The sequence below is a fragment of the Anastrepha obliqua genome, chromosome 3 (assembly GCF_027943255.1).
Source record: "Anastrepha obliqua isolate idAnaObli1 chromosome 3, idAnaObli1_1.0, whole genome shotgun sequence".
Taxonomy (NCBI): Eukaryota; Metazoa; Arthropoda; class Insecta; order Diptera; family Tephritidae; genus Anastrepha; species Anastrepha obliqua.
Genome location: NC_072894.1, coordinates 14,079,332 through 14,103,682, shown reverse-complemented (window position 1 = coordinate 14,103,682; position 24,351 = coordinate 14,079,332). Strand labels below are relative to the sequence as shown.

Here is a 24,351-nt window from a genome sequence, read left to right as displayed (position 1 = left end):
GAAGGCATTTTAAAAATAAATATGTAATTGCAAAATTATTATTCCCTAATATCTCCACTAATTTTCATTAAATAAATCATTGCACTTTGACTAAAATTAATAATTACACTACACTAAATCCCACCATATTTTATTTATTACACCCACTTAATTTAATAAATTTGAAACTTCATAATTATAATATTCATGCATGCGCAATTTATTTTAGACATTATTAATAGCACAACACTGTCATAATTGATTTTATTTAATGAGAGATTTGAGAGAGTGAAACTCCCCACAAATCGGTTGTCTGGTAGCACGTTTTTGACGTTTTGCCTTGCCCACTCCGCTCGACAAATCTATTACAAAATAAAATTTCGCCGTTTGCAAAGTGAGTGCGGGCTGCGACGGAGTCGAGCGTAAACAAATTTTATCAAAATTCTCGCGGAAATCTCAATAAAATTTTCACAAAATTACGCGAAACGTGTTATTGAGTGTTCAAATATTTATTTAAAAGTGAATGCAGCATTTGATCAATCGTTGGGAAGCCGAAAAGTGCATTTGAAATTTATGCTGTCATTCACGGTGTGTTTTTCATTGAAATACGAGAAAAGAAGTGTCACAGAGTGAAATTTCCCCCCTCCGCCATCTTCGTAGCGTGTTAATCGTGTAGCTGTCGTATTGTAGTGAAAAAAGATTTCTACTTCAATTATTTTCAAATATTAAGAGTACAGTGTCATCATTTATTTTATTAAATATATGAATACAAGCTAAACTTAAAGATAATGAAAATTTTAGACTACGGGACTTTATATGTGCCGTCGGAATCGGCGATCATAATTCTCAGCCGCGCTTAGTCCACAAAATCAATTGTGTGGTGCTCCGTCTGCTTCACGAGCAAATGTATGTAACGCGTTAACGAACACGAAATCTCCGACTACGTTCAGCTAAACTCAGCCAGCTAGTAGCTATTATCGCTTCCTTTTTTATGAATTATTCTTTATTGGCATGAATGCTTTGAGTGATTCTTCGTACATTTTTCACTGACAGACTTCGAGAGTTGCCAGCAAATGAATTGAAAGTAACATCGGAACTTCAATAGGGAAGAATTCCTGAAAAGTAAACGGTAAGCAGCAGTTAAAATTGGACGGTAGTCGGCTCTCATGACAGTCGGTTCTACTTCGTCGGAACGACCCGGATTTATATCCGGCCAAGGACTGTCCCTCCAACAGCATGCCCTGTACACATGGGGAAAAGAGTTTTAGAAGTGGTCTATGAGCAGACCGTTATTTGGCTCTTATGTGTTTAACAAAATTTAGCTTTTGTTAGTGATTGGCTGTTTTATTTTTTTGTTTTTTATATCACTAATACAATCTAAATTTTTTTAAACATTTCCCAACTGACGTGGCAGCCAAAGTTTCATTCTAAAATTTTTTCCCACCATAATTATCAAGCAAACGTTGAAATCTTCCATCCTTGCCTTGTACATGTGGGAAATTTTTATGCTGCTACTTCAACAACATTGAGGATAGAGATATTAGGCCTCTTCGATTCGCTAAGCGTTAACAAGTGGCGAATAGATAAAGCAACTGATATAAATAAACATGTATTGGGAGCATTGCAAAGGAGCTGCCAAAAATTACATTTGTTTGAAAGCACTTTATGAGTATTAGTAAGACCGTATTAGTGATAACGAGTATTAGTAAATAATAGCAAATTTGGGAAATATTACTGAATTAAGGCTTCACAAGCAATAATTAAGTATATAGTATATAAAGAACTCCGTCCATGTATATAGGACAAAATCACGGGAATGGATAATTTAAAAATATAAGTAATTAAGTACCATTCATAACATAAAAATATTCTATAGTTTACATGGACATTTTTAAACTTTTTATATCCTTTTCAGAGAGTCGATTAAGCCCTCTTTTTCCAGTGCTTCCTAATTGTATCAAGGGATTAAGCAACATCCGAAATCAGTTGTCAAACTTTACTCAACGTTTTATTAATGAGGTTTTGTTTTTTTGAATGATGGAATAATCTTATTTGAAATATCTAAAAGGTTTTAGTCTGCAATTAAATTTTTTTTTATGAAGAATGACACATGGTAATACTTTGTTCTTTAATAGCCGGCTTCACATTTTCTACAAGTTCCTTACAAGCGTTTTTAGATATCTAGTCACTCCCTCGTGGCAATGAATTACGTGCTGTTAGAGTCAGACCTAAAGTTCCGATGCACCCATTGCCTCCTTTTTCTTTCATTTTTCCCCTAATAGAGAAGATAATATAATAAAATATATTCTTCTTCATAACTCGACACATTGACAACTCGTACTCTGCGATAGCTAGGGGAATGTAAACGCAAAATTTTATTAATTTAGATTTTTTGTTTCCAAAAAAAAGTGTTTTCGAAATTTCAGTTTATATGGGAAGTGCCACACACTTTTTCCAGTGCCTACAGGTTTTCCAGTACCGACAGGTTTTCCAGTGTGTAACTATCAAATTTCATTATCTTAGATTTTGTTGTTGCGGAGAAAAGTTATTCGGAAATTTCAGTTTACTTGGGAGTTACCATGCCCCCTTTTCCAATACTTACCACTTTTCACGATAAGTACGGTGTATACAATTCATGTATTTGTGCCAAGTTTCAGTTCCCTAGTTAATTATTTTAAATATATATTGGTTTTCAAATTTTGTTTTATTTGTCAGATGTTGTTCCTCATAACGTCAGCAATTGGGCTGATTCCTTCGAACTCGTAGCATTTTCCATTCTTTAACTTGCTTGCTAGAAAATAAGGAAAACGCAGGAAAAATTTTCAAGCAGGTGAAAACGGCCAGTTAAGTGCTATAAATTTTTAAAATTATTCAATATACATATGTATGTATTATACTTAAACTTATGTCTCACTTAAACGCTTGTTTGCAATTGCAATTTATCGCAATAGAACACAAATTAAAGTAATGTAAGGTGCTGATGACGTCACAGCTATCAGCTGTCGGTGCGTTGCATTTTTCACACATTTTTTGATTTGTTTATTTAACTATGGAACACAAGTACATTCTTGTTAGTTACGATTTTAAGTAGATAGTGAGATCTTTAGCACGCTACATTGTGGAATGGATGTAAAAAGCGATTCTGTTCCAACTTTTTTTATGATAGCGCCACATGTTGTTGGAAGACAACTTTTGTTTGCGTTAATGGTGATATTCCGTGGATAAACAAGTCTGAAAGTTTTTCCTATCGCGGGATTAACATTTTATATAATTATGTACTAGATGGCAACTCCTTCACACAAATGACATTTTATATCGCTTATCTCCTCCACTGATGAATCTATTACGATATGAAATTTCGCTGTTTTTCCTTTTAATCGTTTTTCGAGAAAATGGCGGCGTCTTCTGCCAAATTTTTTGTACACCAAAATCAAAATAAAGCAAATTCTTCTGGTGCCGAATCTGTTATTGCTGATTGCAAGCAAATTAATGGTAGTGATGATATTGCAAGCAACGAATTAAGAAATAAAGATTACGTAGTGGATTTTGCTTCTACAAACGACAGTCATTCAGCGTACAAAAAAGAATACGCTGATAAAATTCATTATAAAAGCGGCACTGACAGAAGGTCAGCAACAACAGTGTCAGGCTTTGGCGCAGAAGTCAGTGAAGCCTTTGTTGACATTGAGGAGGTGATTTCCACAAAGACTCCAATTGTGAACAGCAACTCTCATAGCGTTGGAGGTGGTGACGGCAGAGGCAATAAACGTAATCCTCTGCAGCAGCATTTTGGAAGTGCTAACTTCACAGCTGTACCTGAAGGTAGCAAATATACCGTGTAATTATGTTCGTTTTATGCTACATTCGTCCATAGTTTAGAGAGCGGTAGTATTCAGGCAGGCGGGGTGGCAACGCATATGTGTATATAAATAGCTAAAAACAATTGATGGTGGGGATATACTTATGTAGTTAGGATCTACTTTAAAGCAAATTTTTGCTAGGTTTGTTGAAATATTCATTTCGTTTTTAATCAACCGGGCCTTTAGATTTTAGTATATTTAAAACACAAACTATTTCTTACCGCAATTGAATACATAATAATTTTTTGTTTATATTTTAAATTTTTAGAAATCAACAATTCAAGTGATAATAAATACTTAGCTGCGAACACCCTCAATATACCAAAGAAGTTTCATAACTACGACAACGGCAATGAGGGGATAGCTGCTAGGGTCGGATATCAATTACAAACACAAAATAATAAACAGCAAACGGTGCGTATCCCCAATAGAGATACATCCAGCTTGCAACTTGCTGCAAAAACGCCGAGTCAGTGGACGGATAAGCCACCGGATAAGATTCCAACAAAAATACTCAACATACGAGCACCACCATTGTCATTGGCGCCAACGTCGTTGTCGTCACCGGCATCGTCGTTTACAAACTTCGCCATGAATTCCAGCCAGCCAACACAGGCGCCTGGCAATCGCATAACATTTACAAGTCAAACGCTTCCTAATGGCACCATAAATATTGGAGGGGCTACTGGTCATCCGGCGGGTTCAACAATCATATCAACGTCGCAGTTACCCAACACAACCACCATTAAGACAATAACGTCAAGTGGAGGCGGTCAGCAGCATCATGCGCTGCCGCAACAAGTACAGGTACAACATCATCAAGTGCTGCAAACTGGCGGACAACCAGGTCTGACAGTGCAACCGTCACAGCAACACCACAATGCGGCTACCCAATCAGTAGGTGCTACACAGACGCAAACCTTAGTTATAAAATCGAACAATGCGGTATCATTGCCAGCGGGTTTGGTATCAAGTGCACCAGGAATAGTTACAATGACCAAAACAATCAATCAGGTACGGCGTCCCAAAGAGGCGCCCATCCCGAGCCACGAGAGCATTGCTGTTGTAAATGATGCCATTAGGGCTGACAGTATGCTGTGCTCGGTGCTTACTTTTATGTTCTCTGTTGTGGCCTTAAAAGTTAAAAGAACTAAGCGTTGTATTGTAGAATTATATTGTATAGCTTATCATTAAACAAAGTGAAGGAGTTTTACGTCATGATCAATGTTGACAACATGTCTCAGCGGAATTGGTATCTAGAAAATACTAAGAAGAAAATAGCATGAATTTGAGCAACTTATCTTATAATGGAACATACATATATGTATGTATTCCATGATGAAATAAATGAATTGGGATTCATTTTGTGCCTGAAACAAAATTTAATAATGAACGTATTGTTCTATTTCGATGTTTTGTGCTGCGGCACGGGCGCTGCTTAGTTGACAGCTCATTTGTTGTTGTTTGGAGTAAGAATTTTTTACTTGCTCGTAAATCTCCAAATTCCATAACTTCAAAACTAAGCATAAAAAATTCCAATTCAAAATGCACAAAACACGAAGAATGTAAATAATTGTGACTTTATTGTAATGCGCTTATTGCTTGTAAAAGACATATTTCATGTAAAGAGAAGTGTGGGAAAAGTTACTTTATGAGGGAATACAGCGAGCATGCTTTATTACATTACATTTGAGTATAGGTGTATACGCCTTTGTTCACAATATTAGCAGCGCTATTTAGTTTTGACTATTTATTTAATTTTTTTATAAGAATATATTTCATACTACAACAATAACCATGTAACTCAATGTTTCAAACAGTGTACAAAATTTAAATAAGTCAAGTTTTCATCAAAATTTCAAACGTTTTGACCAGAATTTTTACATATCATTTCGGTACAATATTGTACCAGTTTAAAGTGACCGAAAACTCGCGTTTAATTTTTTTTAATTTTTATTTATTTTTGTTTTTTTGTGGACGGTGTTATGCATTTTCTCTCATAACGAATTCTGGAAATTTTTTATACGGGGAAACTACAAAAAACTGCCAACAAAAATTAACCGCTTGAAACTTCCACTTTGTTATACCAAAATTCAATGGGCCATAAAACTGCATTCTTCACATTTTTCTAAAGAATCAGTTTAAAAAGTTGAAACTTTTAATGGAAATGTGTTTAATTGTTTTTCAATTTAATGCAAAGATGGAAGCTTTGCGTTAAGTTTTAGATATCAAAATAAATAAATAGTCAAAGCTTTGCTAAATGTCGCGCTGCTTTATTGCGAAAAGGTGTATGCAAATCTCTACATATATTACATATTTTGGAACTTTACGCTTTACGTTTTGCCACTGCTTCATCTAAGTAAACATATACAGTATTTTCAAGCTTTTAGCATCTTGCTTCTGATTCTTCGTTTAATTGGATAAAACTTATAATCTGAGCAGCTTACTACTGCTGAATACTCAGAGTAAAGCTATTATTTATTAAAAAAAAAACATACCTACTATATTAAAAATATTTTTGTAGGTTTCTTTTTTTTTATTTAATTATACATTTTTCCTATTGGTTTCTGCTGACTATTTTGTGCACTTTTGACTTGCAACTGAATCTCTTATTATAAAAGGACCAAAATAAATTATAACCTTCTTCTTTGGGTAGCTGGTGAAACGCATAAATATTTTGCATGCTGTAGTGGTTTTTATACTGGATTTTAAGTTTACCTTCTATTTTTTTTTTAATTTCATTACACTCAAATGTTTATTTTATTTTATTTCACTCTCTAGGGAAACCAGCAGCCATTACTGAATTCCATGATCCCGGCGAGTGTAGTGGTGGGTATGCGTCCGCCCAATGCACAACAACAGCAAAAGAATGTACAAGGCAACACATTGGGACGTGTAGTAATCGGCGGCCCTCACATGGTGGGCACAAGACCACAAAACCCAGGGGTAAGATAAATTTGTTCACGTACAGTCTGTCTCACAAAAGCGTGACCGGCAAAATTCAAACTTAGAAACCGAGAACCGTTATAAAAAAATGTAAATGCTGTGTGTATCCTTTTCGCAACACGTCTTGTAATTTTTTGAGAATACGCTCCGCACAAGAAAAACGATTTGAAGTAGTGTTCCTATATACACACCCTATAGGTCCAAAAATGTCTGCAGCAAAATATTTTAAGTCGAAGGCGTTCATAAATAAATGGGCGCAACGGTATACCGAACTTAAAAACGTCGGCTGGCGATATAAAAAAAAAAAACCTCTCCAAAACAAGATCAGAAGATCATTGATTTGTTTGTAACATCCGATCTTACAGTCGGGTTAAGCTGTAGCAGTTTTTAGGAAAAGTGGCGTTATTGGATCCAAAGACACAATTGTTCGGGGACGTTTACGGGCAGAAGACGTCATATTCCGGAGCACATTTAAAAAGGACTTGCGTGGGCTTAGGCAAATTCAGAACGGATTTGGGCAAACATAAAACTCACGGAAACTAGGGGTACGCCGATTATCAGTAGATCGACAACTTGAAGTTATGATCATGTTTGGAGCTGTTTCTGCGAAAAAGAATTTGGCCGGTGAATGCAGTTTTGATACATAATAAATATTATTACCGTCTGGTGCGAAGATGTTTCTAAGAACCAGCCAACTTTGGATTTTAGAAGAGTACAAAGATTCCATGTATCGAAGCCGAAGGTGTATAAAGTGGAAACTGCAAAATGGAATTGATATGCTGGAGTAGCCTCCATAGTCGCCTGATGGCAATCCTATTGCAAATGTTTAAGCAAGAGCTAAACAAAAACTCAAAGGAAAACAAATATAATTTGCTCAGAAATTAACACTAAGTATATCTCTAAGACGGCTCTCGTAACCGAATGGATCGATGCGCAGACCGATGTTTAGACAGACATTAAACGGCATTCACCGGGAGGCCGTCACCACCTTCTTAAGCTCCCGACCACTTAATGCCGTAATCGGAGTCCAACCACCACCCATAGCAGATGAAGAGCTCCAGCTGCCCCGTGAGACCCGCGTAACACTAGCCCAATTACGTTCTGGATACTGTAGCAGGTTAAACTCCGGCATGTGATGGCACCCCGCACGACACTAACCACCTTTTCACATGCCCTTTAAAACGTACTCATCTAACACTCCTCTCCCTCTGGACCCAACCGGTCGAAACAGCATGTTTCCTGGGCCTATCTTTAGATGAGCCAGACGAAGACGACCGGTGATACGCCCAACGCTGACGGGGCTTCTATTACTGTTAAAACAACAACAACAACAACAAATGCGTGAGTGCGTAGGTTCGAATCTGCGGGTATGTACATCAAATAAAAGAAAAAGTTTTCTGCCCCTCCATTTGTGGAAAACAAAAGACCCACATCACAAAGAAGAGGAGGGGTCGGCCATAATAAACCTAGCAAAAGTGTTATTATTCTTTTTTTATGACTCGAAAGTTGACCATACGTTTTATTGAATATATTGCGTATTATAAACGTTAAAACATGCAATGTTTGAATCGAGTTGGTCAAATAGTTTCCAAGTTATGGCGGTCACGCGTTTGTTAGACGGACTTTATTGATTTTAATATATAAAATGTTTGTTCTTTATATAAATACACACATTTATTATGAACTGTTATTACTAAAAATCGGCGTGAACATTAAAGCACCTATGAACCTCCTGTGTGTCATTGAAAATTATTCTTTTAAAAACTGATTTTATAATCTTTTTTTTTTTGGTATATAAATTTATCCATTTGTAGATAACACTCAGTACACTAGCACCTGGACAAACGCCTGCACTCATTTTGAAAACCGAAAATGGATATCAATTACTGCGCGTTGGCACAGCCAGCTCGGGTCCGGTGACACCAACCATTGGCGGCAGTGGCAACACTAATTCGACCAATCCGGCACAAATTCGTTTACAAACTGTACCAGCTGCTGTAAGTAGATTCACAGGGCCTCCTATAGCACTTCGTAAAACGATTGTAAGATCATCCACCTCCACAACTACCACTACTACCACCCACCACCACCAACATCATCAACAACAGCAGCAAGCAAAACAGCACCAACAACAGGCAACAGCGACGAAACAGATAAAACAAAATGTAATTTACGTGAGCTTTGCGATCCGAACGTATAGATCGTTTTCAGTTTCGAAATCCCAAAGATTTCATTTCGTGTTCGCGGCTCTTTGGCTGGCGTTGATGCAGTCTCTGCAAATTGCATATTGGCCGCAAGTGTGGCCAAGCATCGTCTAGCGAAGAGTTGGGCGCACTCTATTACTTCTACTGTATACTATTTTTTGCGATAGAAAATTCGTCTACTTAAATGTTTTTTAATTTTCCAAACAAATTCGTTGGTTAGACTTCTCTTTTGTTATTTAATGATGCATTACTCGTATACTCGTATTCATACTGTCGGACTGTTTAGTTTACTCAATTTTGTAATGTATTTGAAATTTTAGAATGCAGTGTCTAATACGTTGACATAATATTAAAAAAAAAAAAAATAGATGAATACTTAATTCATCCTTATTTATGGTTATTACAAAAATCTTCAAAAGCAGTAGTTTTATCATAACCGTGAAATTAATATGGCATGGCTCTAAATGTGTAACTTAGTCAGTTTGTGAACATAATTTAACTTCATTCCTAAATTTTTCACCAATGAATTTCGTTTTAGCACACTTGCATGCATGAAAACCTTTTCCGATTCTTTTTTTTTTAGGCATCGCGTTCTTAGAATCAGTACTCTAGTTGGTGGAAACATAACTTATGACTTGTAAAATATTCATGGATCATAAATAAATAAGTTAAAAGTGCATTAAGGAAATGAAAATTAGTTTAAGTTTGACACAGTCAACCTGAAAAACTATGCTCGAACAAGTTAAATTTATGGCGGAAATTGACAATATCCCGCACTGAAATTATGTTATTTGTTATGGAGATAAACATTTCTTTATTTCGTGTTTTGGAAACCCCATTGACGTCCATTTCATTTATTTGAATTTCGCTGAAATGTAATTTCCTATTTACGCTTCTCAAGATTCGATATACAGAAATTTCTACGGTAGGGAAATATTTATGCTTCTCTCGACGTGGATTACAGTCTAAGTCTTCCTGCTTCAAGTAGTTTCCATAATTTTAGCACCACCCTCATGTTTGGATTTTTGAAAATAGCCCAATGCACTACACGAATATGTTTAGAAAGCAAAGTAAATAAAAAAACAACAGTAAAAGTTCATAGTTGTTAGTGTAAATAATTACCTTTTGATAGGGAATGCGTGCTCTCCATGTGTTTTTTTTTTTTCTTTTTTTTCATAAATATAACACCATTACTTCAGTGAAACTGTTTAGCAAGTTAAGCTGCACCTGCGTTTTGTTTTGTTTTTTAAGTGAATTCTAAAAAAATATCAAATTAAAATGCTGATGCGCCCAATAAGGCTGGCTAATTCTGAAAAAGATGAAATTATCGATTTAAAAAGCCAAGGACTATCCTTCCATGCGATTAGCAAGAAACTTGGTAGATCTCGTTCAACGATCAGCAAGTTTTTTAATGAAGAATATATGAAGAAGTTGAAGGATACAGGGCAGTCTAAAATGCATCCAGCCTGGAGCGAAGGGAAAATTGCCAAGGAAACTGTTGGAACGTTGAAGAGTTGTACCGCAGTTACTTACGATCTCATTCAATCCGTAAGCACATCCATTTTTTGGAAGGCAATACGAATATTATCAGATCTGAATTGAAAGTTGCACGACGTTTAATGCCACGCCATAGAAAAGAAATGTACGAGTTTGCCAGACTTAATATGCGCGGTGATTGGGAAAACGTAACACAAAATTTATTTAATCATTTAGTTGCTAGATTTCAAAACGTCGTAGCCGGATGGGTTGGTGCGTAACTAACATTCGGGAGTGCGTTGGTTCGCACCTTTGTGCATGAACATCAAATAATAGAAAATTTTTTTCTAATAGTGGTCGCCCCTTAGCAGGCAATGACAAACTTTCGAGTGTATTTCTGACATGAAAAAGCTCCTCATAAAAATATGATTTGCCGCTCGGAGTCGCTCCATTTGTGGAAAATCATCAAGACGCACGCCACAAATAGGAGGAGGCGCGCGACGATACAACTAACAGAAGTGCGCGCGCCAATTATTTATTTTATTTTAAGGAAGTAACCGAAGCGGCATTGCGGAGGCGGGCTTCTGATAATATGCAAGTGGTTGCCTAGAACTTCAGTTACCATCAACTCGTATGAGTAACTGAGCAGATAACTTAAATGAATTGCAATTTATTACCATTTTTGAGATTAAGGGGGGAGCCTGGTTTATGGGGTCTAAAAATTGCATCTCTTTGCGATTTTTTCTTTAAGGAAAAAATTAATTTAGCACTGCAAAGTTTTTTCTATCTTTTAATGAACATTTAAAAAGTATAAAAAAATTTTGTACTGGTTAAAATAAGTTGAAAAATTTGTTTAACATAGAAATTAGTAGAGCGTTGCAACGCTGGAGTTCCCAACTGGCGTACAAGATACAGCTCGTAATTATTATCTAAAGCAACAAATTCAAATGGATTTCTAATTATCATGATTTTTTATTCTAGATGAACTAAGAAAACTGACAGAAATTCCAAAATTTCAACTTTTTGGAGGTTTTAAAGAAAAAAATGACTTTCTATAAAAAAAATTCACTTCAACTTGGTATAAAAATATTGAAAAAATTTTTTTTATCTATTTTGTTAGTTCAAATAGAAGATAATTTAATACTGAAGGGAACAAACTATGATTCATTTCAAAAGGTTCTTTTATTTTTTTTTCATTCATGTACGCCAATTCAAAGAAATCATAAAAATGAAAAGTCGAGAAAAGAAGATAAAGTTTGTACTATAGCTGTCCGGTCACAGCGTAACTACCTAACGCTCGCCTACCTTTGGCTTTGTATCTACGGAAATATTAAGAATTAGGCTCTGTAACTGTGTGAATATTCTGAAATATATTAGGAATCGCTTAAAACGAAAAAAAAAAATGATTTTTTTAACCTTATAAACCAGGCTCCCAGGTTTTTTTTTGCTGTGAGGTTGGGTTAAAAATGCCTTCCCACCATGTAGTAACCGTCACTACTACGTGTGTGGTGATTCCACTAAAAATATCCCTCCTTAAGTTGTCCGAACAGATACTCATTCCAACAAGACAATTCCAGAACTGCGGAATTCATGTCGGCAAATAAACCATTGAATTATTTCATAACCAAGCCATTGATGTTTCGGTGTGGCCTGCATGCATTTCTGACACTTACGTAATTGCAAATGTTGGGCGAATGCTGGTACGAAACGTTGAAGTCAAAGAAGGCAGAAAATAGGCTCTGGTACACTACATATCCTTGACAAAAATATCAATTACAAAATATTTACTTGAATTAGTTGACAGGGCGGGATTATAAAATTTTAATTCCGGCTTACCTTTTCTGAAAACCAAACCGTGTTTAACTTAATATTTTAATTATGGAAAAAACGAAGATTTATATTTGCTGTGTTTGGGTTGCTATTGCCAAAAACCTAAATAGAAGGGTGATACTAAAGCCATGAAAAGCAATTTACATAAATTTAGGCCATTCGTTAGTTACTTATGTATGTACATATATGTATATTCCTATAATTATGGTTACATTTTGTTGATTTACTGTTTCTTCCTGCCAATGCCTTGAAATATCTACGGTACTTTAGTTTTTGTAAACATTTGATTATGGGTTGTAAAATTTGCTTCATTAATTAATTTATTCAGTTGAAAAAATTTTTTAATTAATTTTTCTTGTATTTGCCTTTAATTTGTGGCTATATTGCTGTTGTGTAAAAGTATATTCTGCCTGCTCTTTAAATATTAATTTAAAATAGTTAGAAATTATCTCTTAGATGGCTTTGAAATATCAGTTCAATGAAAAATTTAATTTAAAAAAACTCTATCTAGGTAAATTGATTGTTGGTCTTGCGATTTTTTCTTTCTGGTTTCATTCATTTTTCACATTACTTTAATTTGCATATTGCATTTTCACGCGATTTGTGTTGCACTATAAAAGTAATTATTGTATTTTTGTTGCTCCTGCAGTCGATGGCAGTGTCCTCGTCCACATCCAATAATATTGTTGTGAACTCAGTTGCCTCGAGTACAGCGGGCCCCCATCATACGTACACGTCCCAGGCGAATATCACATTGCAGCAGCCTCACCATCACCAGACCACATTGCAGCATCAACAACAGCAATCGCATTTGCAATCGCAGCACCAACAAATTCACCAGCAGACTCAACATTTACTGCCCCAACCGCAGATAACCCAAATTCAAACAATTCCAGCGCAACATTCAACCGGTTCCACCGCCTCCACTGGCACTTCGAACACAACGACAATGAGTAACAACCACAGCGCGGTACTCACGGCCAGTGGCGGCACCACGACCGGGACACCAACAGCGGCGACAACCCAAAGTGCTGCGCAGGGAAATACCAAAGAGAAATGTCGCAAATTCCTGGCTAACTTGATTGACTTAGCGACGCGTGAACCCAAGCCGGTGGAAAAGAATGTGCGGAACCTCATACAGGAATTGGTAAATGCGAATGTTGAGCCCGAGGAATTTTGCGATCGGCTGGAACGTCTCCTAAACGCCAGTCCACAACCTTGTCTAATCGGTTTTTTAAAAGTTAGTAAAACATATTTTCGTAGTAATTTCCGTGATTTACCATCTCAATTTAAAATTCGATATTTCGTTGTACTTGCAGAAAAGTTTACCACTTCTGCGACAAGCTCTCTTTACGAGGGAACTTGTAATTGAAGGCATTAAGCCGCCACCGCAACATGTTGCCGGCTTGACAACGTTGCAACAGTTTCCGGTAAGCAGGATATTGGAGTACTTAATCTTGTGCTTCCTATTTATTTGTACGATTTTTATTATGCAGAAAATTCAGGCGCAAATACGTCCCATTAGTCAAAATCAAACAACTACCATTGGGCAAACGCAAGTTAGAATGATTTCACCAGGAGGTCTCGGTGCGCCACGGCCCATCGGGCATACGACCATCACTAAACAGCAGGGTGGAATTCGCATACAAGGCCCCACTAACGGGCCGCGTCTTGTTAATGCCCAAATCCGAGGACCCATTCCAGCGTCCATACAGCAGAATGCGCAGCTACCTACTGCCCCGACGCAAGCGGTAAGTCTATAGCTGTCTGTTGCGTTGATATGTGTGACGTAATTGTTTATCCACAGAATATTGTGCATATACGAGCGCCAACAGTAACTCAAATCAGCAGACCCGCAACGGTCCAAATACGTACTACCAAGGGTAAAAACACGCCATCGGGCATTACGCACGTCAAAGTCGGACAAACTCAAATCAAAGCGATCTCTTCGCCTGTACCCTCGCTCGTTGCATCCAATCACCCGCCCTCACTTGCAGCTATTTCTAACAGCTTGCCACCCTCGTCAACACCATCCCTGTCCGCGGTATCTACAATGTTATCCACTATCAATTCCGTGGCGACATATTCCAATGCAGGCAGTGGGACATCGCTGCCTACTCCATCACTACCCATCGTACAACTGCCCCCCGCCTTAATGAACAGCAGCAGCCATTTGAGCAGCAATGCCTCGATTGTGGGTATAGGAGAGAGCTTAAGAATTGTCGACAACAAATTGGACATTAGCGCTATAAAGCAAGAGAAGATCACACCTGCCACACCGACATTGACTGCCACAGCGAACAAGTCAACGGCAAAATCTGGTGCTGCGTCAGCCAGCAAAGCATCAAGCAAAAAGAAGAAAGAACAACTGGATAAAGAAAAGGAGGAGAAAGCGAATGCTTCGGGCGCTGCTGCAACCGCAGCTTCTTCTTTCTACCAACAGCCCGCTTTATCGATGTCTTCCTCATTATATGGGGACGATGACATAAATGACGTCGCTGCCATGGGCGGTGTCAATTTAGCTGAGGAGTCACAACGCATTCTAGGCAGCACGGAAAATATTGGCACTCAGATACGTTCATGCAAGGACGAAGTATTTTTGCATTTGCCGGCACTACAAGCGCGCATACGTGCTATGGTAATGGAACGCGGTCTAGAAGAACCATCACAAGATGTGGCGGTTTTGATATCGCATGCGTGTCAGGAGCGGCTGAAAAATATCGTGCAGAAATTAGCGGTGATAGCAGAGCATCGAATCGATGTTATTAAGGTAGTTATAATGAGCATACAAAAATCATGTTGTTGTTGTTGTAGCAGTTTACAAACATTTATACAGAATTCAGTATTTTGCATACGGAATTATGAATGTGGGTGGTTACTTAATATATTGAAAATTGAATACTTTAGGTGGACCCACGATACGAAGTCACAAAAGATGTGCGCGGCCAAATAAAATTCCTTGAAGAATTGGATAAAGCAGAGCAAAAACGTCATGAGGAATTAGAAAGAGAAATGTTGTTGCGTGCTGCCAAATCCCGGTCGAAAATTGAAGATCCCGAGCAGGCGAAAATGAAAGCGCGGGTAATTTATAAATAAAATAATCGTGTTTAAGCTTTTAAATAAACGAAATTTTCGCTAATTGCAGGCGAAAGAAATGCAGCGTGCTGAAATGGAAGAGTTGCGCCAGCGAGATGCCAACATGACGGCGTTACAAGCCATCGGCCCACGGAAAAAACCCAAACTTGACAACGACGCAACCGGCGCTGGAACGGTACGTAAACAAGAAAAAAGTTTTGCAACCATTAAGTTGCGATTATTTTAATATAAAAAATATCTTGCAGAATTCGACTGTTGGTGGTGCATTAGGCGGCTCGAATACGCCAACCGTGTCGCTACGCCCACGCATTAAACGCGTAAATCTACGCGACATGCTCTTCTTCATGGAGCAGGAGCGCGACACGTGCAGAAGCCAAATGTTATATAAAGCATATCTTAAGTGATCGATTTTGTACAACTACTAAGGAAAACATAATACGATATGTTCGCTCCGTACATGTTGAAACTAACATAACGCCAACTATAGTCATTGCATCCCTTTATTTTACCATTTTCTATTTACAACTATTGTTTCAACATAGCACACCTCGTAACAATTTATATTTATAATCACATTTTAATTGCAAAGTAAACTGAATGCAACGTTTCTAATTTTTTTAGCTCAACGCTTCTTGTATAAAATGCAATTTTTTTACGATTGACGCCAAAATGTTTTATTAGTTGCGTCACATAATAAAGCTGACTAAAAGTTGCTATTAGGCTGAAAAAGGATGTGTGGTTAGATTGGATGGATTATTGCAATATTTAGTAAGAACTACACTAATATTATACGTATTTTTTATTATTCTCATTATTTTTCTTTTTTTTTTTGTAACACTTAACAGCATTATTTCCCCTTATTATTGATTTATTTAAAGTAAAATAAAAGTTATAACTTTTATGTATGCAACAGAAACGGACTTTGCAAAATGAATTCACTATTTCTAAGTGAATAAAGGATATGAAGAAGTGGTATGACGGACGCAATTTTTATTTTAAGCATATTTCGTGCTCTTAAACTTGCTTCAAACTATTTGTAAATCCACTTTGTTTACGTATGCAATTTGTATAAGAACACAAGCTTAAACACAACTTAAACTTAGGCAGAAGTCATTGCGTTGATTCAAATGAAATAATTATAAATATATATAAAAATGGCCTTATAAATTTAGGTTAATAACTGCAATCTTTTTTACATTTTGTTTATGCTGATTAAAAGTCGTTTTCTATTGTTTCTTCTGAAAATGCGTTGTTAGCCACAAGAGAAAGCAAGCATTAAAAATCATATTTAGGTGTATAAATTTTCATGTAGGATTGGTATATATTGAATTAGGAGATGAATTAATAAGCAAAAACCTTTGAGTGTATTGTGTGCGTGCCTACGCATTCCCTCAGCGCATATTTGCCGCTGCGCACCCAATTAGCGTGAATGCCGCAAAGAGTTTGTGCCGCAAAGCTACATGAATGATGGACAATGACAGACGAAAACAATTTGGCCTATACCAGCACAATATTTACACACATACACACACACACAATAAGAGCCTGTGAACTAGCGCGTGAAATTTCCTTAATAAGCTACAATTGAACTACTCGTTGACTCGAGTCCTTAACAAATTATATTTAAGCAACAAAGCTAGCGAATGAAAAACAAAAAATGAAAAGTATTCAACATTCATGTCGCTTTGCTGCCAAACCACAGCACTCACTAAATAATTCGAGTGGTTCAAAACCAACTTTAATATTGTAAGTTCGGACTAGGCTTAAATAGAATATTCATAGAAATTTGTATATTTGTAAGACTTTATGGCCTAAAAAGTAATATGCCTAAAATATTAATTATTAAGTTTAAACCATACAACACAGTTATAAATTTTAGACTAAGCGAAAACTCTAACCGATAAACAACTATAAATAGAAGTAAAACAATAGAAAATACATAGTGACAAACTGCTTATTGTAGACTTATTTGCAAGGCATTATAAATACTTTTTAACATGAACACCCAAGAATAGCAAATATATATAAGATATCACACACCAACCAATCAAACAACCAGTAACCCTTTCTAATTAACTTAACGTTGATATGAAGAGCATAAAGAGGAAGAAAAAAAATAGTGATTGCGACCACAATAATTACTAGAAATTCTACTGAAATTGTAGTCTATTAAACACTATGTAAATTTACGTAAATTAAGCTAATTTTTATGGTTTGTCATACAACAACTTGTATACTGCAGATTTAAAGTATAAAGTTCTTTTGTAAAATGTAAAAAGTTGAATATTCAAAAACGGCAAATAACGAAAATGCAAATAGAAGTTGAACATTAAACAAAATTTTAATGCTGGCTGAAACTTAGTTTTAACTATTGTATATTACAATGAAATTGTGTAGTTATAAATGAATAAATTAAAGTAATTTATATAAAACAAACCGGATGTATAAGAAACAAAAACAAACAACGTAATAAATTCGTGAAATAGACACAAGAAGAACCTGAAAGAATAAGTGAAGTTATAGCCGTCGGCTGGATTAATAGACACACACATGTTTGGTTGTTTTTTTTTTTTTGTTTAAATTTGTTTATTTTTTGTTTTAATTGTTTTTTTTTTTTTTTTTTTTACAACGCCTCATTTGTGTGCAAACAAGCACCACTGATGAACGAACGGCGCATTAAAAAGGGAGTTCCCAAATAAACGAATTTTTAAATAAAAAAGATGAAAAGCATGAGTTACAGTAGGTGAAAATAAAATGTATTTAAACAAGAACGTTTGAAATAAAACAGCCGCTATTTATAATTAAAACAAATATGAGCAGCCTTATTTTTCCAACAAACCTTTTCATGTAAGCTGTCATTTTTCTAAAATTTAGCAGCCTTATTTTTCCAACAAACCTTTTCATGTAAGCTGTCATTTTTTCTTAAGGGGGGAGCCTGGTTTATAAGGTCAAAAAAATCAATTTTTTTTTTCGTTTTAAGCGATTCCTAATATATTTTAGAATATTCACACAAAGTTACAGAGCCTAATTCTCAATATTTCCGTAGATACAAAGCCAAAGGTAGGCGAGCATTAGGTAGTTACGCTGTGACCGGACAGCTATAGTACAAACTTTATCTTCTTTTCTCGACTTTTCATTTTTATGATTTCTTTGAATTGGCGTACATGAATGAAAGAAAAAACGAATGCACCTTTTGAAATGAATCATAGCTTGTTCCCTTCAGTATTAAATTCTCTTCTATTTGAACTAACAAAAAAGATAAAACAAAATTTTTCCAAGATTTTTATACCAAGTTGAAGTGAATTTTTTTTTTATAGAAAGGCATTTTTTTCTTTAAAACCTTCAAAAAGTTGAAATTTTGGAATTTCTCTCAGTTTTCTTAGTTCATCTAGAATAAAAAATCATGATAATTAGAAATCCATTTGAATTTGTTGCTTTAGATAATAATTACGAGCTGTATCTTGTACGCCAGTTGGGAACTCCAGCGTTGCAACGCTCTACTAATTTCTATGTTAAACATTTTTTTCAACTTATTTTAACCAGTACAAATATTTTTTATACTTTTTAAATGTTCATTAAAAGATAGAAAAAACTTTGCAGTGCTAAATTAATTTTTTCCTTAAAAAAAAAATCGCAAAGAGATGCAATTTTTAGACCTCATAAACCAGGCTCCCCACTTAAATTTAGCAGCCTTATTTTTCCCACAAAACTTTTCATGTAAGCTGTTATTTTTCTCAAATTTAGCTAATTCTAATTACAATACGGCAAACGAAGTTCAGCAATTCAAGTGATTGTTGTTGTTGCTGCAAAGTGGTTGTGCAGATCGAACCACGTTTTTATGATGTGATATTAGTTTGCATGCATCTACAGCTGCTACTGTACGTTTGGCTATTGCTGGTGCTTTGTTGCTCTGTTCTCAGCGCATTAAACAATAATAAATAGTAATCAATACGGGCATACAAAGAGAAAACGTTGGGTGTGTTCGGGCGACGCAATATTGCAGCCATTGTTACTGGCTTGACGCGCTGCTGGAAATTTGCGTTATTTTGCACTGAAGGTGCTTGTACTTGAAAGAGTTGAAAGGAAGTATGGCAATTTTTAACTTTTCAATAACTATTGAGATGATGGATTTCTCCCTTGAAAGGCTGTGGAAGGCCCGGAAAAATTATGTTGTAACTACATTTAAGGGGGAACGCCACTGTGAAAATAAAAAAAATCGATTTTTTTTTGTATAAATTGTTAGTATAACTACTCAAGAAAATGTGGTAAAAATTTTAAAGCGAAATTTGCTTTATTCCCGATTCTATGTGCACTTAAGTGAGCGCCCGTCGGTTCGGCCGCGTAGCCCTTACGATACGATGCTTTATTTCAAACGCGTTTTTCTCTAAATGACTTTTTTTTATACGGTGGCAACGATTTCTCGAAGACTAATAAACCGATTTTAATTTTTTTTTTTTTCAAAATTTTTTTTTATCGCATTGGCTATCGTAGCCGATTTTAAAAATTTTGATTTTTTTGAGTCTGTTGAAAATCAAAAAAAATGGTGAAAAACACACATCGAAATTCAAATCACCACCATTTTGTCAAAAACCAAAAAAAAAATACGGCTACGTAGCCACTATTGTTTAGATTAATAAAATTTTTGGTTTTTTGATTTCAGATGATTATTCATTGCTCTATCGCTGCCACCAGATGACGTCGTTTTCTATAACTCGTTACGTTTATTTACATAAATTTGTTAATTTTCATAATTTTTTAATAAAAATTTACATCAACTTAGTTTAATACATATTTAATGAATGCCTTTTGTCCGATCCTCGAATAATCATTCCTACTTACAAAAAAAAATTCCCGAAAATCGACTATTTTTTTACCCCCCCACAGTGGCGTTCCCCCTTAAGGGGTTAGGGGTAGTCAGAGGCCCGAAAAAATGATAATTTTCTATATTTTTTTTTCTAGTCACTGGTTTTATTTTACAAAAATAAAAACAGAGCATTAATACATCATGTTTCAACTTCACTTTAGCAAAATTTCAAAAAAAAAAAATAATAATAATTGTAAAAGTTATCGCTGTTTGTGTGGAACCCGTTTTTTCAGAAGTCCTTTGCGGTGATCATCACAAGTCATTGGAGATTAATCTAAAATCGATCGGACAAGATAAATTAGTTTTATTAATAGATAATTTTGTGCTTGATCGAAGCTTCTTTTTTTTCAAAATTAACAATATGGCAGACTCAGGAAATATTTTTCAGATTTTTAAGAAAACCCCGACAATTAATTGTTTAAAAAAATCCAAATTTTTGAAAAAAAAAACGAAAAAATAATCCTTCGATCAAGCACGAGTTTTTTATGGTTTCAAAAGCAGTATAAATTTTATTGTAATTTACCAAGCGGTTTTTTAGTTACAGTGATCACCAGTTCAAAAAACATAGTTTTGAGAAAATTGGATTTAAAGCTTTTGTGGCTTATCCGGAGCGCCCGGGCGCCGTTTGTTAGTTGTTGAATAACTCGAAAAGTATTTGTCGGACTCACTTCAAATTTTCACACGATAAGATATTAAGATACAGTGCACTCGCGATAACTCGAACTAATTAAAACAGGCGCTGTTCGATTTATCGAATTTGTTCGACTTATCAATTGAGTGTGCTATGTTAAAAAAACAGTCATCGATATCGATTTTTTTCAATTAAATTTGTTTATTTATTTACATATGGATATGAACATGAATATGTTTAAAATAATTAATTCGTTTCAATATTTTTCATCAAATATTTGGCAGTATTTGTGTCAGTTACACAAAAAAAGTCAGCTTTAACAGAAAAGTTAGGCCGAAAAGAAAGTTGTAATGTGTGTTTGTCTTTTCTTGCCTGCAGCAATGTTGAAGAGTGTTAACCTTTGCGGGGCTTACTTGTTCAGTTGTGGCCCACTGAATTACCTTATTGATAGAGCTAACTGCCCCCTCAGATGATATCCGCTCACATGTCTCAGTTGTGTTGTTAAACTCAGACTCAGAATCACTAGTTTCAATTATTACTGCTGTGTCGGTAAATTCGGCACCATCATTCCATTTGTTAACATCATAAAGCGTAAATTCGACCTGTAAATTATGTTTTTCATGTTATGTTCTTTCAAGATGAGTCCACTTATTGGGTAATTCTTTTTTCTTTGGGACAGAAACTATTTGTATAAAGCGGCTTTCATTTTAGGAAACTCAGAAGCTTTTAAAGTTCTCCTCTTCCCAGGACCCAAAAACGTGTTGTTTACTGCTTTTAAAATTGCCTTGTCTTTCTTTTTTATAAGACTTATGGTGGACTTGGCTACCCCATATTCCTTCGCTAGAGAAGTAACACTACATCCACGTTTAATTTTGTTAAGGACTTCAGCCCTCTTTTTTAATGTTAAACACTTCAACCTTTTACGATCCATTACTCACATGCACTGATACACTACAAATGACAAATTTAAAGCAATTTGGTCAATGCAAGATGTTGTTCCCAGAAAACTAACGGGATATTAACGTCGAAATATTCATATGGACAATACACTAGTATACATATAATTTATATACATATACTATTACATATGTATGTATGTACAAAATGTACATGTTTGAAAAGAATGTGTGTACAAATAAATTTGTTTTTTTGTTCGAGTTATAGCGCTTTAATATTGTTCGAGTTACAAACTAGTCAATAGGGAAAAAAATGTGTTCGAGTTAGCACGTCGTTCGACTTAGCGGCTATTCGAGTTACCGCGAGTGCACTGTATTACACTGAAAAAAAATGCAAAAAAATTAATTTTTTTTTTAATTCTGACCACCCCTAACCCCTTACACATTTTTTTATATTTATTTATTTATTTTTATTTTGTATTTTTTTTATTTTTATTTTTTATTTGATTGTTGTAGTTAACAGTGAAAAACTTCGCAAAAATTATGTTACATGTTGCGACTATATTTAAATTTTTTTCTATTTAGTTTTTTTTAATTATTATTATTTTTTGAGTTATTTCTATTTATTAAATATTATTATTATTTTTTTAATTATTATTTTTTAATTATTTTTTTTTTTAAGTTATTTCTATTTATTATTATTTTTTTTTATTATTATTATTATTTTTTTAATTATTATTTTTTAATTATTTTTTTTTAAGTTATTTCTATTTATTATTATTTTTTTTTTATTATTATTATTATTTTTTAGTTATTATTATATGTATGTCCAGTTGATATCAGACCAACAACTTGGTTTCAGTCGTGCTTGGTTTTTTTGGTTTTTCGTTAAAAGCTATAATTTAATTATATTGAATATTAAGAGAGCATTCATTACAAACTTACCCAACTCTATTGCGTATTAAAACCTTTTGTAATGATTTTTATTGTTTTGTTTTAAAAACGTTTTGAAGACCTCCAAACAATTATTTTTCGTTTGTTAACTGAAGGCCGGTTTAACAATAAAACAACAAATTAAATTATTGGGTTTTTTGCTAGCGATGAACAACAGATTGTTGACCGGACGCCACTAGAATTTTCGCCTGGTACGTGATGTCTCATAAAAAGTAACACCACCGCAATTCGCAGCTCGAACACACTGATTGCTATTGCCTTCTATATCGATTTAATCCGTGATCGTTGATATGTTTGTAATTTTGAATCAAAAATGCAAGATTAGAAAAAATTAAAATATTTTAAGTTTGTCGAAAAGTTTGTTCTTTTTTTATTTCCCTTTTTAGTACAGTAAATTTCGTTAATGGAAAAATGGAAATTAAAAATGTATCAAATTTTTGAAATGTTATTGTTGTTGTGTTACAACAGCATAAACATAACTTATGAAATGATGACATCTTGATTCATGCCTATTTTGTTCATCTCTTGCCATATGAGATTTTTAATAATTTTTAAATTATTCAAAACAAATATTTCCATAACTTCTAATAAAACTTCATAAAAAAGTTGAAAATTATTCTAATTAATTTTGATTCAAAAATGATAAGCAAATAATTAAGAATTAAAATTTTTGAAAAGTTTCTTGCAACAAAAGCATAAATATGGCAATGCAGCGATGAGTCACTTTAACGAACGCAATGCTTTAGTCAATCTTACTGTGAACCGAACTAGTGGCGCTTTATTTACGAACAAACCTTTCATCTGTACTTTGGCAGTTGTTTTAATTTGAAGTATTTCACACTTTCACATATTAAAAGTAATCACAACTTTTCGATTTTTAAAAAATTTCGAGCTTTTACGCTGATAGGTAAAAATTTTTAAGCTGGTATTGAAACTTTTTCATAAATACTCGTATATACAAATATTGTCCTTTTTCGCAAATACCAGATGTGATTGACATCCTCTTCATTCTCTCTACATTTCTCACCAATCAACTTACAATTTAACATCATCTTACTGCTGCCTATTTACCGTACAATTTTGATAACTGACCATAGCAAATCCTATTATCCCATGCTTTTAGTGCTTCTGAAAGTCTTTTTCAAAATTCAACGGACTTCTATAAAAAGAAGAGCGCATTTCAGTATTCCAGTAGTGATATTGTCTCTGGCTATCTCTTAACTTAGTGCTGCCCAAAAATAAGCCTTTATTAGAGCTATTAAAAGTAGACCCAATGCAGTTTCTGGAAGGGCAACCCTCCTGCATTTTCCTTTATTAGAAAAGATGAAAATCGTTCGATTTCAAACCAAAAACCGTTGCCGTTGCTGTAATAGATTCGAGTATTTCCCGAGTTTCGTGCGCACGACTTGAATTTTTTTTTTCATCTACTTTTCCGTCTTTGTAGGAAATCAAGTACAGAAATTTGTAAGCCTACATGAACCATAACGGTTATTTAATAGCAGAAACACTCAAAACTTAGTTGTATTTAATTTAAGCAAATTTAGTTTATAAACTCCAATATTTTTCTTTTTATGTTTCAATTATAAAATTTACCTTGCGAAATTAGTTTCAGCTA

At 34.8% G+C, this 24,351-nt stretch overlaps 1 protein-coding gene across 4 annotated transcripts; it reads left to right on the top strand.

The window, feature by feature from the left end:
- Positions 1-355: 355 nt before the first annotated feature.
- LOC129240458 (transcription initiation factor TFIID subunit 4) lies at positions 356-15,998 on the top strand. Of its 4 annotated transcripts, none has more exons than XM_054876262.1 (11): positions 3,372-3,801; positions 4,108-4,646; positions 6,621-6,785; positions 8,600-8,782; positions 12,945-13,535; positions 13,615-13,725; positions 13,792-14,046; positions 14,103-15,065; positions 15,203-15,376; positions 15,441-15,566; positions 15,637-15,998. In XM_054876262.1, the coding sequence occupies exons 1-11, from the start codon at positions 3,372-3,374 to the stop codon at positions 15,793-15,795; spliced, it is 3,696 nt and encodes a 1,231-aa protein (XP_054732237.1). In that variant the 3' UTR covers positions 15,796-15,998. The 4 variants fall into 4 exon arrangements, with proteins under 4 accessions (XP_054732238.1, XP_054732237.1, XP_054732236.1 ...); XM_054876261.1 differs by having other exon boundaries at positions 3,380-3,801; positions 8,600-8,950; XM_054876263.1 differs by lacking the exons at positions 3,372-3,801; positions 4,108-4,646 and adding an exon at positions 356-1,108 and having other exon boundaries at positions 8,600-8,950.
- Positions 15,999-24,351: the final 8,353 nt, after the last annotated feature.

What these genes read in the sequence shown, in the direction of transcription:
- LOC129240458 (XM_054876262.1), top strand. Translation starts at nt 3,372, where the DNA reads ATGGCGGCGTCTTCTGCCAAATTTTTTGTACACCAAAATCAAAATAAA. An exon ending in GTCTAATCGGTTTTTTAAAA is followed by an intron (nt 13,536 to 13,614) that starts GTTAGTAAAACA and finishes TTGTACTTGCAG; the next exon opens with AAAAGTTTACCACTTCTGCG. An exon ending in ACGCAACCGGCGCTGGAACG is followed by an intron (nt 15,567 to 15,636) that starts GTACGTAAACAA and finishes AATATCTTGCAG; the next exon opens with AATTCGACTGTTGGTGGTGC.